Below are 23,551 nucleotides of genomic sequence, written 5' to 3'. Positions count from 1 at the left end.
CTGTTAGTACAGTGAAAAGAAATAAACTAACAAACGGCAAAACTTCACATAGAAAATGTAATTTCCTCCTCCACTGACCAATGGTGACAAAATAACATTCATACTTTTTCATTATATCACAACTGCATGAAAACAATGTACATGCAACTCGAGTTCATACATGAATCAACCGCCTGTCCTGCCTCACCCAAACAGCGTGTCGATTGGTCCAGACCAGGAACGTTTCTCAAGACACTCACAGCCCTAAAGATTTCTCTCATTAAGGCACTTCAGCTTTGGTTTAAATTTCAAGCTGTGATTGTTGCGACTTGTATGTACACAGTACAGTTTTATAGGTTGGTCCAATTGTATATACAGACTAGTTATATATATATTTTAAAAAAAATCATTTTAATGACATGTCTGTGTTTTTGTGAAAGCACAGAGGCAGCCCAGACTTGTACTGTATAAACAGTCATACCCAGACTAACATGACATCCCTCCTGCTGCGCATACATGTCGGCGGTTGCTGAGAGGAGAAATAAAAAGGTTACTCTAGGTCAAAGGAGAATCATAGGAAAGGAATTCCTTCCAGTGACCATAGCTGGTAAATCAGATGCATAATTTAATTGTTGCAAAGCAGATTAAAAACTTGTAACTTGGCATTTCACTTGTTCTGCTTAAATAGTAACAAAATAACTGATACCGTCACATTTAGAGCTCTAATTCAATGGGCTTTTTTGTTTGTTTGTATAAGCCATTTGAAAAGATTGCCGATTACATGATTAGGTGATGGTATTGTGAGATTACTCCTTAGGAACATCTATAAAGAGCTCAGGCGCTATCTTTCATAGTGGAGTGTGATGTGAGGGGAACACAGGAAAAAAAAACTGTGTGGATGTGATTTACACGGAGGAGTAGAGGAAAATGCGTGGAACCACCCTTGTGTGATTTTGAAGAGGTGGCCTACTGCAAGTCTGTTAGTCACTGGTGCAATCTTTTCCACTGTACAGTCAATGCTGTCCCTTACTAAAACACATCCACTGCAGCAACCAAGGACAGAGTTTGATTTGCTTTTTTTTTTTTTTTTTTTTTTAGATAGAAATATCCATGGTAACTGCTGTAGCCCTTAGACATCTTGTGTGGCAACGGACAGGAGTCAGAGTGTAAAGTTCGGAGGTAAAACATGAATCTAAAGTACGAAAAGACAAATGTGAACGAGGCTATGCCTCAAACAAGCAAAACACACAAAAATAAGACAAAAAAAAAATAATATTATTATATTATAATAGTATTGCCATTCCAATCTCATTCCCATACAGGAAGCTTTATTATGATTTTTTTTTTAATTAGGTGTTAATTTATTGACCTGTCTAATTAACTGTAGAAAATATTTTCCTAAGAAGCCACTAGTCTTCCCACTGTGTTTAAATTCATGACCTTCCTCTGTAGGCTCATGGTAAACCTGCTGATGTCTTTAGCACATTGCAGATTTCCCAGGATATCCCCAACACTCTGGAAGGGGGATACAGTTTAAAAAAACACACCAAAAAAACAACTATCAGCAGCACACTGAGGTATTTGGGACGGTCTCTGTGTTCGATTTAACGCTGACGTCACCCGGGAGCACTGAGCCCTGCGCCGCAGTCGGTCCTGAGATGAATGCACAATATTTAAATCTGGCCTACCTGGTTCTCTCACTCCACCCTGTGGGCTCACTATGTCAGCACAATCACACACAGGAGTGGAGAGGAACAAAACACAAATGGAACTAAATAAGGCATTCATCTTGGAAAATACATAAAGCATGTTGAGACATAATGAGATTTAGCATGACTGAAATAACAATAGGAGGCTTATCGACACTGCATCATCTCGAGTACTTTAATTTGAAAATACTACTCTTTTACAAACAATTTTTTTAGATATTAAGGTATTGAATATAATATAGTGAATGGTCACCAATAAACATATTATAGAAATGTATCAACTATGATTTTAAGTTAAATTTGACTTAATTTACTTTTAGCGTTAAACAGCCAAATAACAACCATATCAAGCTTATGAGAAGAAATAGCAGCTTTCCACTAAACAGTTGTTAATTCAACAACTGTTGTCACTGCTTAAATCAATTAAATCAATTTTTTTTTAAATAATGTTTCTTTTCAGTGAACATTTAACAGTCTGTCTTACTTTAAACTCTTTTTAACAGCTCCTATTTAATACATAGTCCTGCATTTATCTTAACTGCCTGCATAGTAACTTTTAGGGTCAATTAGTAAATTCTGTGGCAGTTATATAGGGAGCAAATCAAAAATAGTTGATACCTGTAAATGCTGATACCACAAACGTATGTGTCTCTAATTTTCAGTGTCGAGTTATTTAATTTAACTTAATTTCAAATGTTTTGAATATGCATGTATTTGTTTCCCATGCAGGTCACAGCCTACATCAGTGTCCCTATCTGTTATGAACTCTGCATTTATGAGAGATGAGGGCAGAGGTCCACCAGTTGTACTTGGCCTCCTTGGACCCTACAATGCTGCAAGGTGACAGATACAAACACGAACGTCTCGATTAATAACTGTCAGCTTTACACAAAGACATTTGGAATCCTTCAAGGGCTTCTTCCCACTGAGCTGACAGATTTCAGCACTTTGGACAGCACCTGCAGCATTTATTCTCATGATCCAACAGGGGGCGCAGCAATCACACTGTTACATGTGGTGGTGAGCAGCAAGGTGGTTGATGTGGCAGCATCAATATTTCCCAGCTTCCACTGCTTTTGGTAGAATATTCTGGTGTGTTCTTACTTTAATACTACTGCCACTATTATTTCCATGCAGTCTCGCGGGATTATTGATAAGTGCTCTCTCTTCAGTCTGTTCACAGCTTCCTGTTGCGATTCCAGCTGCGCTTTGAGTACAAACTTTACCGCCAATCAAATAAGAGAGAGAGAGAGAGAGAGAGAGAGAGAGAGAGAGAGAGAGAGAGAGAGAGAGAGAGAGAGAGAGAGAGAGAGAGAGAGAGAGAGAGCGACATACTTGTGCAAATGAATGAATGATGCTGCCAGTGTTAAACCTCTGGACATCATGGCGATGTAACGAGACGACCGACGCTTTAAAACGTTACACAAATGCACGATTTGAAGTTAAATATATATATATATAAAAAACAAATAATAATAAAAAAAAAACACGATTGCTGGAGCCGAGTAACACCGCTACACCGTCACATTTCAACAGGGCAGCCCGCCAATTAACGGGCATCTCCGACTCCCCCTTTCCCCCCCCCCCCATCTTCCGCGGCTCTTGCCTGAATTGCACGGTGGCTCCGATCTGAGTGAGTGGCGGCGGAGCGACGAGCTCTGGTCTGTGCTGTCTGCCCGGTGTGGAGGCTCTGGACTGATGTCTTTGCCTGTCAGGAATTTAAAGTGTCTCTCGCCGGTCATGTGCCAGTGTAAGGTCATCTGCAGTAACCGGACCCTCTCTCTTATGTTCGGGTGCAAGGTAAGCCTGCAGCAGCGGCTGTCATCGAAATGCAATTTGTACAAACAGGCAATATTAGAAAAAAACAAAAAAACAAAACCCCCAAAAAACACGAGGAAAATGGCCTGTGTAAGAAACTGTCATGTAGGTTTGTTTCAGCTGTGATCACGTTGCCTTCGTCCAAGGTAGAATAGCCTATAGCTCGTTTTGAAGCGCGCTTTTCTCGTTGCACAGCCTCTATAGTAATTCGTACAGTGATCACACTCACCTACGGTTTCCTCTCTCGTCCATATGTTTTCAGGTACCAGTTTATTCACAACATATTACCTTTACAGCACCGCGTGGTCGGGTTTTCATGCTCATACATGGCCGATTTCCATTTCCACGGAGCGGTCTACAGCATCCTTGGCAAGCATGGTTAGTGTTTATGGATAGCTCATTAGTGTTTACTGCCATTTAATGAATGGAACATCAGTCACTATTTTTCCTCCTTGTGTGCAGGGTGCAGTTTCATGTTAGGGCTTCACATTTTTTACTTCCCAAAGCAAACATGATATGCTTTTGACCTTGGGAAATGCACTTTATTGCTCAGGGCCACTTAAATATCATTCATCATTAGAGGAAACCTTAAACTGCAAGAGATGCTTAATCCCAGCCTGAAATAAGGTAACATGAACGGTGCCCCTGGTGTTTTCTGTGGATGAATCCAAACCAGAGCTGTTGTTGTCAGCTGCTTATCAGCAAGAAAACAGGCTGCCACGTTTAGCTGTGTGTTTGCAGTATGGTTTTCTGTCTTTTTCTGTCATAGCAAGGATGTGTGATCCAAAGAGGGAACATGGTCACTCGTTCATTGTGATTGTCCGTCACATGCCAGATTTCCCTCCCTCCCAGATTCAGGTGTTTCCAGTATGGCAGCCAGCTCAGAGTTTCCCTCCACATGGCACTCTAGTCTGTTAGCTTTATACGAAGCCAAGTCAGCTCCGGCCAGAATTTGTCCCTCCACTTGCCAAAATGATGTGTACATGTGTACAGAGCTCCAGATAATTTGTTTGTAGATCCAGTCCCGACATTTTGGTTTCTGTTTTGTGTTGTTGCTACAATCTGAGTCAATCCCTGCATTTGATTAGCTGTGTGTCATTAGATATGAAAGAGCTGGACATTTTCATTAACTGGGATTATTTAAACATTTTGCCTGCATTCCTACATTTGTAAGATACTGCTGGTAAAATTACTGTGGGTGTTTGCTTTCCTTCTTTCTGAAAGGGTGGTCCTGCTGTGCTCTATGTGGAGTATTATTAGCACAGATAATCCCATGCGTTCCCGTGCAGCACTCCCTCCTGGATCATATCTTCCTCAGTATCTCCATCTCCACGCCTTTTCTAATTCTCTTCACATAGATTCAAGTTGCTGCTACAGTCATCATGACCAACCAGTGAAATGTAACTCCACAGCAAACATTTACTCTGTAATAAGAGCAGATTTGAAATGGGATCAACAGCTCCATTAAAATTAATTGGTTTTGAGTATGTACTGTAATTCTAGTTTAATTACAGCTGGTAAGAAAGGGGTTCAGTTCATCTAAAGCACATATTATGAACTATTAAATACTACTGTTAATATAAACTATTCATAAACACTACCATATTTGCACCCCTATGTGATGCCACAGTTAATTGTGTCCAGGATGTCTTGTCCTTAAAAACACACTAATCATCCCAGGATTCAGGGTGAGCCTCTGCATTGTTGTTTCATTCCCACTCGCCACATCTGTACACAGGCAGGTTCAGTATCCCTCCAACAGCTTGTAACCAGTCAGTTGCAGTCCCATGGGGGGTTGTTATAGGTGGTGTTTAATGTGAATGTTTGGGATGTACAGTATGCTGCAACACAATATACTTTTAGAGCTCCTCTATATCCTGTGCCTGTTTCTCTAGCTTCTGCTCTTCTTCTTTTCTTCCCTACATCCTCCAGGACTGTGTTCGCTAAACTTCTAAGTTACAATAGCTGCCACATGACTGGTCATTTCCCAAGGTGATCCTCCAAGGTTATCTATTTGCATAACCTTTGTTCCTAAACAAAGCCCGGCACAAATCAACTCAGTCATTTTAAATTCAGGAGGACCTTAATTAAAAAAGGTCTTTATGTGGTTGTAAGCATTCAGTAGTGCTTTAATGTGCTCTTTTATGCTTGATGCTCATCGATGGTCTCACGACATTTTAATCAAGACAGCCTGCCTCGCTGAAGTTTGTCTTTAAGCTACAACTCAGCGCAGCACTTACACTGAAGGCCATGCACTGTAAACTAACTGAGGGATTGAGTTTTAATGGAAGCCGAGTATTAATGTAATGAATGATTTACGACTCAGGGACCAGTGTGCCTTCATCTCAATATCAAGATCGATAATCACCTCACCCTGGACAATCAATTCTTGGATGTCTTTACTGGAAAATGGACAGGAAAACGACCTGATGTCACTCATTACCAGCCAACCAATCAAATGATTGAGAGTAACGATATAGAAAATATCAGAGGGTGATGTCATAGAAGAAGGTGCTTTGCTTTGGTAAACTGCAACGCATAGTCTTGTGTTTTCCTTCACATACTGTGGTCACTGTTTTTTATAGCTTTGCAGACGCTCATCTCTTCCTATGGATTTGACCTATTTTATCCTACTGTTTGTGTCATCTTTTATAAAGAGCAGCGAGGCTTAGCTCTGACAGCGAGCTCGGAGAATTGCAGCAACAACAACGAGACGTGGCTGACATTTACTAATGTTCTGTTTAGGTCTGAGGTTGAACTGTTCAGGGTTGCCTCTACCTCGCTAACTTGCTCACCTCTGCTTCTCTGCTAATCAAATACCACACCTGGTCTTATGTGAACAAAGGACGTGCTGGTTGTAGGAGTAAGCAGCACATTCAAGGTACTAGAACTGCGCAGAAATGACCATTACTGTACCATATCTATCTATCAAGGCCATGCAAAAAGAAAAACAGGCCAAACAGAAACCTCTGACCAGTAGCTGTTGCTCATAAAGATAAATAGTCTTACTAATGAGGTGACAGTGCAGAAAATATGGCCTTTCTGCAAAAGACTCGATGGCTTAATTCAAAGAACTCCAGTATTCAAACTTGCCAACAGAATTTATCTCCGTATTACTCCAAGATGGCCTCTCTACTTATTGTACATGCTACTAAAAACCTTGAGATGAGCACATCTAAGCAGCAGGAATAGCACTGGACCACTTGAGAAGCCAACATCCTTTGTTGCAACCAGTGTTCAGTAGTAGACAAGTAGAAAATGTCATAGACACACTGAATGAGCCAGTATCAATCATAATTCCCTTTTTTAATTACATTGCCAAACATTAAGAAACAAATGCATTTGATCAAAGAGTCTTTTTACAATGCTGACTATTACTGAAAGGCAATTTGTGCAAGCAATGCTAATGATCATACACTAAAAGAAAATACCCACTGCTGCTATTTTTGCATGTTCATTTCCAATGAAACCATTAAGCACTCTTGTAGCACTGTGTGGTTAAAATGGCCTCCTTGTGCCTGATGGTGTCTGTGCACAAAGCCGAGGGCTGGTGAGGGTTAACACCACAATCCCCCACTGCATGTGCTACATACATAAAAATGTATGTACTCAGCATAAAAAAGGTGTGTGCATGCTTGTGTGGACAGAGGGGGAGGGGATGAAATGATCACGGCTATTGAGCGCCGTCGGAGGACGAACCTGACCGGCAAATTGCAAAAACAATGGAACATTTTATTTTAGTTTATGTTTCATTTAATTTGATTTTTTTTCTATTTTATTCCCCCCAATTTTTTTTTTGGGGCTAATAAAGTATAATTGCTCGCAAGACCAGACAATTAGGCTACTTGTGCTTAAAGTGTTGCAAATTTTTGGATGGCAGTTTATCATTAAAAAAAAAAAAACTCAAATTTTTTTTGGTCAAATGATATTGAAAATTCAGATTTTCCTATTTTGGTTTTGTTCATTCTGCGATTTTCTGTACATATGAAGCAAAGTCTGCATGTTTGCTCAGGCAACTGTAGTCCACAGCTGCAGTCACATGACATAGGCCTACTCCTTTCACTGTAACAAATATCCAACAGACCCTTACAATCATAGCAGAATACTGACAGCTTTAACATACCGTTAAACATACCGTTAAAGCTGTCAGTATTCTGTTCATTCTTTTGCTGCATATCTGCACACAACAATCACTTTTAAAACTAGTCAACTACAAGCTTCCTCACTTATCATTACATGTAACTGAGCTTGCTGTTTCTTTCTGTGGAGCAACAAGGCGAGAGCCTCCACGCCAGAAATGAATTTTGTGCATATCCTATATTTACATAATGATCTATTTCACATGAGCTGGCCGACTCCTGCCAACTCATGAAAGCGTTTCTCATCTCACAAATCAGCCTGAAGTTTGTGTGAAAACAGGATCTAGACAGACAAGACGAGATGTACCCCCCCTCAACAGCACAACCACAGCCAAGCACCCACTATGGCGCCATTTACTGTATCTATGACTCCAAATCTGATTATTAAATTTGAAGATGATGCATCTGTGTGGGTCTTATCAATGATGAATCATCTCACAGAAAGGAGACTCAGAATTCCATTAAGATTAGATGAACATGAATTAGCAAGCGAATATTTAAGACTGCAATGTAAGGAGGTATAAAATAGGGCTGAGCTGTGGAGTAAAGTAAAAGACTGGAAAAAAAAAAGAAGAAAAGAAATAGAGCTTTATTTATTTATTTGTTTTGTGACTTATGTTTCACTGTGGTAGAACAAGCCTTCTGGCTGTGAAGAAAGCCAAACAGCACTTCAGGGATTGTATTCTTAATTTTAGAGAAAGCCTTAAATTGGTTGGGACAGTAATGAGCTTCAAAACGAGTACAACTGAAAGTATTTCCACTTGTTTGATCAAAGTTTTAGTCAGATATTGTGAATAGTTCTGCTGGGCAGCTAAATGGTCTCCCTGTGGAACAATATGGAAGCGCAGTCGAGCTGCCGCTGCTCAATATAGAACACCTTCACTCTGCAGCCTCTTTTGCATTCAACAAAGCTGTTGTGCATTTAACACAAATGGAGGGAGTCTTGTGCTGCTGCTTCTGAGCCTGACTTATAATAATAAGTCATTATATAATAATAAATATATTCCCTTCTTTTTTTGTTTTTGCATCATTTAGCATGCAGCATGCACACTTAAAGATGTCTTTTTGTGTTTGAAATGTTGTTCAGGTGGAAGCTTTGTTGTAAATTTTCAGCACTGCAAAGAGATTAGTGACTACACCCAAGAGCAGACTTAAATTTGGGTGATGAAGGTGAATCTAGAGCGTCTCCATGAGGGGATAAGAAGCTCGTCTTTGTTGTTGCTCAACGTCTTGATTTTTACTGGACGGAGTCTTATATTAACATCCTGCCTGGTGCGGCTTTAAGCAGTCTGCCCCCTGGTAAATGTAAAAGTCTGTTGTTGTTGAAGCATACATAGCTACAGGATACTAACACTTGTCAAGGTGTTGTGCTAAAGCACCTTGGAGAATAGTCTGAAGTTATCACTGGCAGTCGATGAGTGAATTTCCTGTCTTCTGAGGCTTACAAATACATGGAAAAACAGAGTTGTACTGGTAGGCGTTGTCTGGCAGCAGCAGTTGTGATAATGCAAATGAGATGAAAGCTGCGCTTGAGGTTTGGCATTTGTGGAGACACTCATGAGGGAAAATCAACTGAGAAGGCAGCAGTGATTGTATTTTGATGGCATGTAGTGGAAAAGAGAAAAGTTCAGATGACCGTCGGAGGACAGCGTCATCTTGCTCTCATGTCGTCAGCCTGATTTCATCGTAAAAGTATTCAGCTTAAGTGTGGCTGGTTCATAGGGTTCAGTGGGTTGGTGTGAGGGTTTGCTCAGCGATATCCAGCAGGCTTTCTGGCCTATACATACAGTATGTGTTGAGAGGCAGATTCATGTCTGGAGCTGTGCTGATGCAAGAGCTAAAAACAAAGTCTGGGTCACTGTCAAAACAGGTGGATACTTGACACATATCTTATATACCAAAAATATGTCTCTGTGAATCTTGTGTAATAATGTCCACTGATTGCAGCATGACTATTGAGAATGTCATTAAAAGCATCAGCATGAGATACGGCATTGATTAAACCTTTAAAAACTCATCTCTGTTTGAGTTTTTATCTGAGAAAACACACTTAGGTATGTGACATATGAAACCCGGGCTGTCTGAATCAGTTTTCTTGAGTCACACTGTCACTGCATTTCCAAAGTGGAAGTCCTCTGCTTATTTCACTCATGACATGTTTTGTGGCATATAAAAAAAACACCACAAGCATGTTAACAGGGTTAAATTCTTGATTTTTATAAAAGGGTCACTTTGAAAGGTAAAAAAAATAAAGCAAATTTTTTTAAATTAAAGAGCTAGTCACAGTTTTTGAAAAGAAAAACATCAATTATGAGCATTTTTGTGTGTTTTGTATGATTATTCAAATAGCTGTTTGGTATCACACAATGTAGCGGCTGCCTGATTTGGAGAAAAGTGTCCCATGTTTGGCTTGGTGTTAAAAGTAAACACACATTTACCTGTCTGAATTTATTTCACTAAGCAGTATTGTGCTGCATACAACTGAATTGTGTACTCCACTCTCACAGCACTGCGAGGCGTCACACAGACTTAGCACCCAGCATAAAATCCCTCTGAGTTCATCATCGCAGATTCATCACCATTACAGAAAATGTAAATAGATAAACTTTCAAAAGCTTAAATTCTGGGGATTTGCCGCCTTTAATTTACGCCTGAAGAGCGTCTCATGTTGCTCACCTTACATGTCAAATGAGATTTCAGTCTAAGTTTCTCAGAAATTATATGCCTGAGAGGTTAGGTGAGCTTTCATTCCATTACCTAATGCACAGTAATTTAAAAGCTCAGGCTTGGTCCTTGAATTACAAACTGAGATGATGGGAGACAGCATTTGACATTTGCTCTACATTACCTTAACTCATTTAACCATTAAAGGAACAGCTTATACATCCGCACAGTGAGCACGTCTTATTACAGTGCAGGACGGCCAACGACTGCTTCTGTAAACAGAGACGGCTCTCCTTATAATGACCTTTACGGCACAGTAATTCCTTAAAGATGTAGTGGATTACTTGCTGGTTGATCTCCTGATACAATAAAACCAAACAAAAAAAATCTGAGGAATTTTATTGCACATGTAATTTTGTGAGCTTGTACAGTAAGAAGCAAATATTAGTTCAGAAATCCTTCGCTTGTGAGAAAAGAAATCAGGTAAAAAATAAAAAAAATCTAACTGACATGATGCCCAATTATGTTTATTAACACAGCTGATATTGTATTATGTTTTGCATGTATTAATCCTACTTTCAATAATCTTGTAGTGGATGTCAGTGCATGTTATGTGTTAACCTTCAGCAAAGAATGATGTAAGAAACTTTATAAGTATGCTGTGTAAGTATTCTGGATACCTTGTGTACATAATACCCATAATTATTATTTTGTCTGCCTCACATTTAAAATACAGCCAACCTATCTCGCCATATATACCAACTAGGCACAGGTCATTCAATTGTGTGTAAAATATTAATACTTTTAAGTCGTTTATTTGCGACAACCTACATGTTTCAGGATTTCATGAGACATTCTGGGGACTTGATTAAGTTAAGGGTTTCACTTTTACAACCTAAAACCCAACCCGGTATCATGCCAGTGCAAGTAATACACCCGTCAGTCCACTAGAGGATACCATGTCAGTGTCACGCGTTGCCTCGCCAAAGCGTTCAAAGTAAAGTGTCTTAGGTTTAGGCTGCAGAGCCACGTGGTTCATGGTTCAGATTTAAATTTGTCATTTTACATATGTCCCCTAAATTACCTAACATACGTTACGCAAGGTAAATATGCTATGTTATGTAAGTAACTTACTTACGTTGTTTAGTAGAAATCTACTGCGCTTTACTCATCGACTTAAACAATGTTCCTCTTACGAAAGTTCTGTGCTTTTCCCTGTGAACATTTTTGCCACTTCATCCATCTTTGACCCTGGTCTTACATGTGTGTGCTTTTCACCAGTATAACAGAATTGCCAGTAGTGGCACATTCATATTCTCAAACTAAATAGCAGAACGATATTAAACAGTATAAAAAAGAAAAAAGGCTCTAATCAACCAAATGTATACACGTAGTATGCAATAGTTCAAGAGGAGCTAAAAGACTCCTACGGAAACAGTGTAAAGAAGGAATCCCACATGGTTTCATTCCATGTACGATCATGAATGTTTTCAGATATTAGTGTGAGAATAAGAAATGATATTTTTACACATTAATTCTGATATGAGTTACTAACTTCTTAACTGGCACAGCACTACCATGTAACAAAGCTTTTTTTGTTGTTGTTTGGCACTCTTCTTCCTCTAAAGATGATGTTAGCATGTGTGCTGGATTAAAATATGAACATATCAAATTGATTAAATGCTGCAATTTTAAAGTCGATTCGCTTTAACAGTCAGAAAGCATTTGATGTTTAGTCAATTTGTGTGAAATTAAGTAGCTTATGTGAAATGCTGTAGGCATGGAGCGGGACAAAAATCTATGGACAAGAAAAATACAACCGTTGCTGTAGGCCACCACGAGCAGAGGTTCTTTGTCTTTGTACTCACGAATGAGAACAGCCTGTTTTTCTTTTAACCATCCAATCAGCGACTGTTATCGATAACACCAGTGAATACAGGGATGAACTAGCTGGAGAACTGAACTGAAAAATTTTGATGACTCCCAAGAGTTAATGATCCCTTTACTGACTGACCAAAATTTGCCTCTCAGTCATGTTGGCACTGATAAATCTTTGAAAAATGCTTTTTCAACATAGTGTTTACATGTATCATATGTCTATATAAGCTTCCAAATAAATGCATCTTGTATTCAATCTATTTTTTTTTTTTAATTATGTTTTTAATCTCAGTTTACTTGTCAGAAGAAAATGCACGTAAGCCCCTCTCCAGAAGGACATGGAGTTGAATGTCACATCCCCCACCAGTGGGACAGAAGGCAACATGGCAGCGTGAATGTTGGTCATGCAGGAAAGGGGGAGGCTGTGGAGCTCAGGGCTACTTTGAGCAGTGATTCATGTAATTTACTAATCTTTCCAGGGTTTGAGTTGATGTTTTCTTATATTTAGTACAAATCTTATACTTTCTGGAGTTTATTGATCCAGTGAGAATTGAGCATACTTAATTACCCAGAATACTCACTTAAATCTGTATTATACAGGATATAGGTAGTTGGTGGTATGCAGTTACATAATATTTAATTAATGTTTACATTGATATAGCAATTTCTGACACTGCAGTGCTTCATACAGAAAAATCAATTGTTTCCTGTTTATTAACATATAATTATGGAACATCAACAACTATTCATTTTCTGTCTGATCCACCCTCGTGCTGTTGTTTTCCATTTCCCTTTATTGATGGGCTGCCTTTATTTCATTTTTACCCATCCCCCTCACTTTCTCCTCTATCTTCATCTCTATTTCACTCTCTCTCTTTCTTGCTGTCTCAGTGTAATGTGATCCAGGACCGATGCTGGCAGCCCCAACTGTGGCACTGCAATCTCTGCTCTGCTGTGGTTGCTAGGCAGCCTGTCTGAGACAGGGCTCAGTGATGCACCTCCCTCTCCCGTATGCCCCCCGCCCCACAAAAAAAGAGAGAGCGAGGGAGTAGGGAGAGTGGCAGAGTTCACAGCCAAAATTCAGATGATCCATCTAACTTTCTATATTTTCAGAATGGACTGCTTCACATCTGCAGTGCAGCACGGTGGGGCAGTGCGAGCGTGGAGGGTTACAGATTTGTAGAGAACACACGCTGTAACCGGCAGGACAGTGTGGCTGATCTCCACTGCGATGCTGCCCACCTTCTCGTGTGTTTGTGATGGAAAACGCTGCGTGCAGATTTTGTGTCATCACGCCTAGAATGAAACCTACCATGTGTGGCTGAAACAGTGGGCTGCTGGCACGCTGCCCAGGTGTGGGATATCGGTAGGGGAGTAAGGTTACGAGGAAGAAGCTGCATGATCGGTCTACTTTGGAGCCGCTATGAGTCACGGCTCTGGTTGCTCCATGTGGTTGTGGAGGATGGCAACATTTTGAGTTTCTATAATGTTTTCTCTTTACACTTGTAGGCGTCACACATGTTATGTGTTATATAAGATTTGTATATAGATTGTCCACCAAGGCACCTCTCTAATGAGAACACTGCTCTTGTGTCCCTGGTCAAGGGAGTGTGTCATTTACACCATAATGTCTAAAAGAGGTCAGACAAAGGCAACAACAATGAGGCTGCCTGTGAATAGTGCATGCAATTTAAACACAATCCACATCTGAGACCTTCTGAGATTAATAACTGTATCTTGTCTGTGTGTTTCTGCAGAAGTACAGGTACCAGGATGAGGAGACGCCCCCCTTGGAGCACAGTCCAGCACATCTGGCTCCAGGGAAAAGTGCAGAGATGCTTCACATGAGTGACAAAAACCTCGCTGCCATGGAGGCGATACACGGCTACACACCACACACACATATCTCTCCTGTCAAGGTAGGACACACACACACACACACACACACACACACACACACACACACACACACACACACACACACACACACACACACACACACACACACACACACACACACACACTCATGTACATTGTTGATCAATACGTAACACGATTACTACAGCACAATGCACTCAGCTGTCAACACTTGGGAACTAGCCCGTTACTGTGCTAGAATAAGCGCACCCTTCCTGGGGAACATATTGCAGAGCACATCACACATTTATCATTCCTCAGCCAGCAGATCACATTTATATATTTACTGCGGTGCTGAATATTCAATGTAACATCAGTGAGATAATTTGGACTTAAATAAATTGATGCGAGTCCATCTGAGATATTTTTGCCGCGGGTCAAAAACACTAATTACAGACAACGAATTACACTAAATGTATCTCCTGCAAAAGTGGATAATTATATATATATTTGTTTAGTAAGGATGATAACGATTCGAATTCCCCAGTTCAATCACCAGCCACATTTACAGTCATGGTAATGTGCTTTGCTTCATTCTAATTTCATAACAGGCTTGGAGATCATTAAATTATATTACGAGTTTAATTTTGCTCACACACAACACATTATCTATTGTCACTTTGTACTGAAACCCATGTGTGGTCTTGTTTTGAAATCCGAATTCCTCAACATAAGTGCATAACATAAGAGTATAATACATTTATGAGGAATAAATATGCCCCCCGGCACCTTTAAGTGTCAGATCAACTTTGCACCTGTATGAACGAGTACAATGGGCAATCTGATATCAGGGCTAAGAGTAAGAAAATCAAAGAGCAAGTGGACACAAGACACCTTCAGTAGAAATCTGATCACCTGAACCATTTCAGGATGTGGTCAGAGATAATTTTATCTTTCGAGATGTATAATGGCAGTGTGGATTCCAATTAACAAATAAAAAAAAAGCTCAAATTTTTAGTTAAGTTGTGGGAAAATCCAAACAACAAATATCCTAATTGGCTCATGCAGTTACATACGGAACAAAATAACAACTGATGCATGTAGTATCTTGTTGTTTAAAGAGAAATGCTGATGATTCTTCTTGTGATTTAATGACTGATCATTTTATTTCAACTAAAGAAAACCTTGACACTGCAAAGGTATAGCTTCCATTCTGAAATGTGATCACAACTCTGTGGGTGCCACTGAAAAACGCAATCACAACAATTCCCAGCACAAAACACTGAACTGCTTCTCAAGTATTTACCTCAGACACATGTCTTACAAGTGCAAAATTCAATATCTACAAGGGCTCTGCGACAAAGACGGAGACATCGACACAGACAGCACAGGAGCTACCAGCAACACAGTCCAAAGATAAAGCTGACATCAGTGGGAACATGAGCGCTTTGCCTGGAGTGCATTAACAAATACCTACTGTATCTACAAATGTAAAGGTGTAAGCTATAATGGCCACTTAATGACGTCCCATCTCATATGCCCACACGTTATTTAACGGCCTCGCTGGCTATAAAGACTTAAGAGTTGCTGTATTTATTTGCTGTGAGAGGGGGAGCGTTTTCTCTATTTGCCACGTGGGAGTTCAATGAAGTCCCTTGGTATGTCCATTAAAACGCCGTCTTCTAATGAGCAAAGAGGAGAGGCTGACTTATTGTGCTTCACCGCTGCCGTTTTAAATATACAGCAGCCTGTTTAGCAGAAGCTCTGGTGGTCAATGGAGATTTCTCCTTGAGGGTGCTGAGAGGTTTAGCAACAGTCAAACTGAAAGCTTGAGCAGTGGCACGGCATAGTCTATCCCAGGCATCATATGCGATACTGGAAATGATTGGTTACATGGCACAGTATACAACTTATTTCTAAAAGCATATTTTAAATGAGCATTAAATCAACACGAGTAACAACAGTTAATGAAATCCAGCAGTACTGTATAAAATGTGTGGAAACGCACCATACAGTGTGTATTACAATCTGATTCTGAGTCTTTCTCACTGCTCGCAGTTCATTTGCATCTAAAAAGGACTTGAACAAACAACAACTTAAACAAAACAAAAAGACCCACTGAGAAACAATGAACAATGAACAACATAGAGAAACAAACACTGGTAATAATTAGGCTGTGGGAGTGTTGTCTGTCAGTCACAAGCCCCCTTTTATACAACCTCACGCTGTTATTACACCTCTCCATTCTGTATGAAATGTACAAACACGATATGGGAAGGAGGAGGGGGCATGCTTTCTGAAATCACACACACATTATGTCTCTAAAAAGAAAAGCCGGCGTAATCAGGGGTCTTCTTCACGGATGTATTGAGGGACCTTTGTGTGACTTCTGTTAGTCTCTCACTGTCAGATATTCTGGTATTACCAGACACAAAGTCAGTTCATGAATATGTGGGTCACTCCGTTGGGAATTGTTTCCAGTCGTTGCCTTCTATGGCTGTAGATTTCGGGTTCAATTTAAAACTATTGGAGCACCCTTTAACCAATCAGCATTGATGCGTGTTGTGCGCCAAAACTCACCAAATTGTAAACAACAAAGACCTTTTGCCAATGTGAACAGACTGCAGCTCCAAAAAAAAAGTCTGCAGTGAACATTGTTTTGACTTTTTTTTTTTTTTTTCTTATATTTTAGGCATTGTTTTTTTGCTCCGGTTTCAATTGCTTTGATATTTGGTAGCATTGCTACAGTTGTTTGTATCGCTTCATCTTGCTCAACCACCACAGCCGCCAGTATTGAAGCTACATTTTGAAACCAATGCTTGACTTAAACCATAGCGCACTTAGTCACCCCCACTGGTCACTGATTGGTCCGCCCCCCACACCGGCTGTGCAAAACCTTGGAAATGGGTTTCCAGACTATAATCACAGCAAAAACTGAAGCTGTCAGCAATAGGCAGGTGCAGCCCTGTTAACTGTTAGATGCTTTGTCAAGTCAAAGTGTGAATCCAACAGAGGTTGACCACAGAAAGGTGTGGTGGTCTGTGCCAGTTAGAGATTTTTTAGGAATGACATATCATAACTGTTAGAAATATGTATTAAAAAAATATATATATATATATATATATATATTGCATTTTAATATAAACAATTTTTAAACAGACTTCCTGATAAAGTACTAGAAAAATGTGTGAAAACATCCAACTGTTTGTTTTGACAAAGGGTAGACATGCTATCCTTGTCTGACCCTTCTTGTTGGTTTTATTAATCCTCTTGGTCCCAGTGGACTTTTTTTTGATCCAGCACACGCTTAGGGATCAGTAATTAACAGTTGATGGGTGTGCTGTTTATTATGGTGATGAGGCAGGAGACTTACTCCTTGTTCTAATACCCACAATCATGAGTCTGTTTAAAAGAAAATATAAAATGGGATGTGTGCCCTCCAGTGTTTCATTTCCATTACTTGACAAATACAGTCAGTGCCCAGAGGCTTTTAGTATATATCAGTATATCTGCGTTAACATGCAGGAAACATAATTTTGTTTTCTAACAACAATGGCATCTTATGTACAAATTGAATATGTTAAAAGCCTCTTAGATAAATACTATTAAAATGTATTTTTATATCTTTGATGTTGACATTACAAACCTCAAACAATACATGTATAATCTTCTACTGCCAAGTCTTACATAGCGCTCTATTGTCCAAACTCTATGAGGTGGTGACATGTCTTTTATGATCCTGACCATGGGTGGTGCAGTTTATTCCAAGTCACTGTAAATCCAACATAAACATCCCGGCCGCTATAAATACTCACTAATGCAACAATGTTAATTAATCCACAACTGAAAAAAGTCCCCAACAAATGCATTATTTACTCCTTTCTGAGTTATGTTGTGGAAATTGCCTAGCTATAATGTATTTGTTTCAGAAGATGAGCATGTTCAGTAATATGCTCATCATGCAGAAGCAGGGTGGAGAATTTAGAAATTAGTAAATATTGACATTGTTTTGGTCTTTTCAGGGGATTTGTGCAGAAGCCCTGACAGCTCAACGGATGCAAATGGACAAAACACAAAAAAATTAAGAAAGAATCTTGACTAATTTGATAACAGAAGCACAGCATTTAGAAAAAGACCATTGCAAATACTGAAAGCCGCACAACCAAAAACCGAAATACTGCAGAATTAACAGCAGGAAACCTGAAATCTGAAATGTTAATGAATAAAAAGCTTGTATTTTTGGTCATTTACAAACACGGCTGACGTATAGTCAACTTGAGTCAAACTTTTCAGGAGCTTATAGTTGTGTGTATATCCATCACTTTTTAGTGTTCTCTCGGATCATTTGCTTTTAAACTCACTTCTAATATAGCGTGCATTAAATTCTGGTTTGCATTAGTTTGTTTTGTATTTTCTGTATCTGTAGCTTGTTTCTGTGTTTGGTTGTGAGTGGTGAAGATGTGTGTTTTTTTTTTTTAGTTTGCTCTTGTTTTGCCTATTTGCATGTTTTTTCTTGAACTACAGCGTGTTGAGCTCTCAGGGTCACTGCAGATTTGTTGTCTGGGAAGATACCTTAAAGTGGTTACAATATTTACACTGCCCTGAAGTGTTGATAGTACAAGGGTGGGCAGTCTGTAGCACAAACAGGTGTCCATCAAAATGCACCAGCGGGAGGCTAAGACTTCAGTCTGGGGCTGTCATTTGAGATGTTTGATTTTTCATAATGGTAACTCCTAAAGCAATTTATTATAATCAGTGGAGGTGCATTTTGCTGGATGTTTTCTTGCTTATCAGTCAGTCAGTATTTGTATAACATGATTTTCTACCTTTAATTAGCTCCATATTATTCCTGTTTATCTAGGATGCTTCTCCTGGGCCTGAGAGCTTTCTCAATTTTTTTTATGTTGTTTTACTGACATATCAGCAACTGGTTACATCTAACATGATTGCAAGAATACATTATAATTTTATACAAAATATAAAGTTACATATTACCATATTAGAAGTAAAACCATATATTACTGTGTTGTGTGGCCTCACGATATTTCCCGTCATATTATGTGCTGTACTGTACTTGATTTAGGTTTCCAAACACCATGAACTTGAAGATAAATCAGCCCTTAGCTCAACTATGTTTATAATTATTTCAAACTAATCACATGATTTATCTATATTCCACATAATAGTCTATATTTTGTCTCCTGGGTAGGTAACTCGAGCAGTGAAGTCTAAAGCACTATGACAAATCAATTAATCTGGCACAAAAAACAACAAAAAAAAGCAAAATAAACTAACATTTGCAATGGAGTGAGTCTTTAGACCTTTAAGCTTATAGTTATGTTGTTTCCTACTTTTGTTTTTACATTTGCTTATGGAGGGATGTGTGGTTTGAAACTATAGGCTGCAATAGCAGTTTTTTCACATCACTGCTCCAGACGTACAGTAGGTAATACGTTTGTGCAAAATAGTCACCAGTTCTATAAAACCGTAAAGCCGAGCTACATCAGAGAGGCGTGTCCCATCTCTCTCAAAGTGTCTAATGGGGACTTTGTAGATTTCCCTCATTTGCACAAATTAAATTCTGGTGCACAGTCGGTGCACTAAATCAAAATGTGTGACATATAATACTGTCTTCTAAACAGCAGTGACATAGTATTCAAATGTATGTAAAATATATGAAGTGGTGGGAAAAAAATAGAATTGAATTATAGCAACAGTAGCATTGTTGTTTGAGACACCTACACTGCAGCAACATTCTGTCTTGAGGATATTTTCCCTATCACATGAAAGGCAGCATGTTGATGTTGTTCACAATGTTTTGGGAACCAGGATTGGCCTTATTTCTATTTCTGGAATACTGCTATTATTTATGAAGTTTTGTGTTTCTCTTCAGGGAGAGCTGAATGCACTATGAAGTACAAAGGTCTGGACTCACTTAGTTCAAAGTGAATTGTGTGCAGCACGTTAAGGGAGTGGTACGCATCCTTGAATACTTGTGAAAACAAGTATATATATAAAAATGCAACTCAATCCTATAGGCTGATGGATGACTGTGGGCAAACACTGATGGAGCCACTCTGTTCTTTGTCCTGCTCAGACTCATGTCAGTGATCATGATGATACTGTGCTCTCCTGTATTCCGCTATATCATGAGGAACACACAAGTATCAACACCAATATCTGATTAATTACAATGCAAAATGATTTTGAGTGAAAATATATGAAATTATTTTTGAAATTACATTACATCAGTTATTCTGATGCTAGCAGCAATGGCGATGAAGATAATGAGGGTTGTTTTCTTTTGCTATTTGTTGGTCACGATTTTAATGAAGAGTTGTGGGGAATGATGATGAATCTGACGATAAAAGAAATATTGATGAAGAGGATGATGATGATGATGATGACAGCAACGCCTGGTTAATCCCAACTCTGTTACTCCTTCTACTATTGCTGCTTCCTCACACACTGTCACGATGACTTCATGGTTTCTCAGCCTGTTCATCACTGTGTGACCGTCAGTGCAGCCCAGTATCACGCCAAAGCGTGTAACACATCCAGCGGTGTAAAAGAGGATATCGTGTCAGTGTCACATTTTGCCTCACAGAGGTGTGAAAAGTACACGCATGTATGAGCATGGAAGAAGGAGGTCATGTGACGGAGTACAAATGGTGATGTATTGCGCACGTTGGGGGGTGTCTGGATGGAAAAAACACAGGACTATCATCTGGGAGATCAATGTGTGAGTATGTGAGGAAGCAAAAGTCAGCATGGATCTCTTAAGTAACGCAAGTTCCTTACTGTGCGTGTGGAAATATTCAATTTACATACGTACGTAACATAACTCTCGTGGACTGACAGGAGTATGACACGTTTTGGCATGGTACCGGGTTGGTCGGCCCTTTTCCTAAATTATTGGTTGATAAGGTTGATCCCTGCACCCTTCTCCCTGCTTATGATTGTGTGCTGGCAGCAGAAAGGATAACAAATTTGACTTATAAGCAGGTTGCCTGTTTGAAACTCTTCACCTCAAAGGAAAGCCTTGGTAGGGATAGCGTGATTAAACAAATTAGTGATACTTAAAAGCTTGTCTTTTCTACAACTACTGCTGACTTGCCATTGAGCAGCGCAAGTCCAAAATGTGTCCAGTGGAGAATTTAATTGGAGGCCATGTCTATCTTAAGAAAGAGGGGTACACAGATAGTGTCTGAAAATATCAGAATCAGCATGAATCCACCTCCCAGGTACTGTACTGGATCAGCAAATACAGCTGCCCCAACATTCATACTTTAATGACGTGCTTTGTTGCAAATATAAAACTTTTCCAGTGGGAAGAAGAGTCTCTCCTGACATGTGAGAATGCTGCACTGCTGCTATTTGTAAAATTCATAGGCAGAGGGTGTATTGTTTAGGGCAGCAGCTTCAGCTGTGCAGAGCAATCCATTCTGTTTTAACAGGCATTAATAATCCCACTGTTTTTTATTGGTGATATAGTTCTGACACAGTTTTTCATCATCTATATACTATCAATGACTAGTGGGGAACAAGAGATGCTCGATCATTAATCATGTTATGTTGTGTGCTTTCTCTTTCTATAATCAGTCCTGATACATATTTGTGGTTTATACAAGGGCCAGTGCATAATGCGATCAAAATCAAGGCAAGATCAATTGTGTAATTGTTCTGAAGCAGTTGTAGTGTGAATATCATTAAATCTAAAAGACTGATGTATTTTGTAAAAAGGCGTGGACACACAGTGTTAATGTTTTGCCTTGAGTGTCCCCTTTAATCCAGATTTCATGCAACACAGCGCTCCATGCTGTCTATGTGGTATAATGCTGCAAGTTAACAAGACTTTTGTTTACCGGATGTGTGTCATACATTCAAAATTATGGCTATAATTACAGTGTGGGTCATTGAACTATCATATTCAAAGCATATAGTGTACGCTTATAGTAGATTTCTGAAAAATATACAGTATCAATATTCATATTTGGTAACTGAAGGAAAAAACAAAGCGTTGCCCGCTGTACTCATCCACATGCCCTGCACAATTATCCTCTCCCTTCTGTTATTTTTCAGCCTGTGTTGATGTCTACGGGACACACTCCAATGTACACCTCCGCTGTTTCCACACTGGTAAGACCACAGCAATTCGCGTTGCTCCGTCGATGTGAACATTATCAGTATCATCATCAGTCATCATCATCAGTGTGACTTTTTTATTTTTTTTATTTCCTCGTCCCTTGCCCTTGTTGGATTCGGTGTCCCCTCGACGGCTGGCTGTCTGATTGCAGAGAGACAGCTGCCCATTCATCGTCCATTTTATCTGTGCTGCCAGAGTATGAGGTCATCTGTTTCCTGATCATATCAGTGGTTTTATACTCATTGCCATTCAAATCCCCTTTGTCTAACAGATTTGTTCCGCTTGCACTCAATGACTATTTTTGGGCCTGAAATCACATAACGGGAACTAAAAAGTTTTTAGATGATGAACTTCAGTCACACTATAATGTTTCATTCATTATTCCCTCTCTTTATATTTGAGTTTCTATATTCTAAAGCAAAAATACAAACTATCACATTCCTGCATTTAAGCTCATATGCAGTGAATGTATCAAAAACTTTGGGGATCCTGTGTCAGTGTGAATATTCTGGATCCTTCGCACACACAAAAACCTATCTTGAAATATGTAAATCAGTCGGAAAAAGGATGCATGACGCTCTGAGAATTGAGTACAGATTAAACTCATTTTAACGCGTGTCACTGTTCAAAGTGTCATGTGGCATGATGGACAGACTGAAGTCATAGTTTTTGCAGGACAGACTGAGACCTGTAGGTGTCAGTGTTAGACTGTGCAGTGACTTTCATAACCTTGAAAGATAGGAATGCTGCTTCCTCAAAATAAATTTTTTTTATGACCAGACAGGTTGCATTAGCCTCATGTGCCACTGCAAGGCAAAATACGTATAAAATGACAGAAAGTCATACCAAAGTGCCATTATGTATTCCTTCCTACCTTTAACAAAAAAAAAAAAACATTTATAAACTTAAGTAAGTATGAATAGAAAATCTGAACTCAAAGCACGTTAACAGGAATTATTGTTACGTGATCATTGAAATGAGGGCACTACAGAATCTGTCTTTCTTCATGTTTGTTACACTCTTGTAAATACTCATTTGTTGTCTTTGTGTAATTGCCCTGACTTTGAACACACCCCATCTAATAGTGCATGCTTCAAATTAAACTGTTTACCGTATTGGACATTCTGCACCCTTCAGCATAAAGTCATCAGTACAAAAAATGCCTTTGTGTACATCTTCTCATACATATACGAGTACAAGTACTGCCTTCTGTATGCATTCAATTTTCCACACTGGTTGGCTAAAGTGTGCACTGTCTTCAAGATGCATTGCGGTAATGCCTTTGTGCGTGGATGTCTTTGCAGCCAGCGTAGTGCCCGTGTGGTTGTCATTGATGTGTAGGCGGTGTCGTCAGTCTGTCT

General features: G+C 39.4%; 2 protein-coding genes across 5 annotated transcripts in view; one reads left to right on the top strand and one right to left on the bottom strand.

The window, feature by feature from the left end:
* Positions 1–23,551, bottom strand: part of LOC138629514 (GDNF family receptor alpha-4-like) — a 326,543-nt gene that overhangs the window by 104,769 nt on the left and 198,223 nt on the right. The window lies entirely within an intron of this gene.
* LOC138629552 (disks large homolog 4-like) overlaps positions 1–23,551 on the top strand; it is a 68,368-nt gene that overhangs the window by 20,075 nt on the left and 24,742 nt on the right. For 2 of the 4 annotated variants that reach the window (XM_069713323.1, XM_069713322.1), the window contains exons 2-3: positions 13,945–14,106; positions 22,127–22,183. In XM_069713323.1, the coding sequence (XP_069569424.1) occupies positions 13,945–14,106; positions 22,127–22,183 (219 nt within the window). Of the gene's footprint in view, positions 1–2,509; positions 2,529–3,371; positions 3,489–13,944; positions 14,107–22,126; positions 22,184–23,551 lie in introns of those variants that run through there. The other 2 variants (XM_069713324.1, XM_069713321.1) reach the window with 2 other exon arrangements.

This window comes from Brachyistius frenatus, unplaced genomic scaffold (assembly GCF_029030835.1).
Source record: "Brachyistius frenatus isolate BFR_SWC_R1_liver_20210118 unplaced genomic scaffold, ASM2903083v1 Contig_117, whole genome shotgun sequence".
NCBI classification, from domain to species: domain Eukaryota; kingdom Metazoa; phylum Chordata; class Actinopteri; family Embiotocidae; genus Brachyistius; species Brachyistius frenatus.
This window is presented reverse-complemented; position numbering and strand designations above follow the sequence as displayed.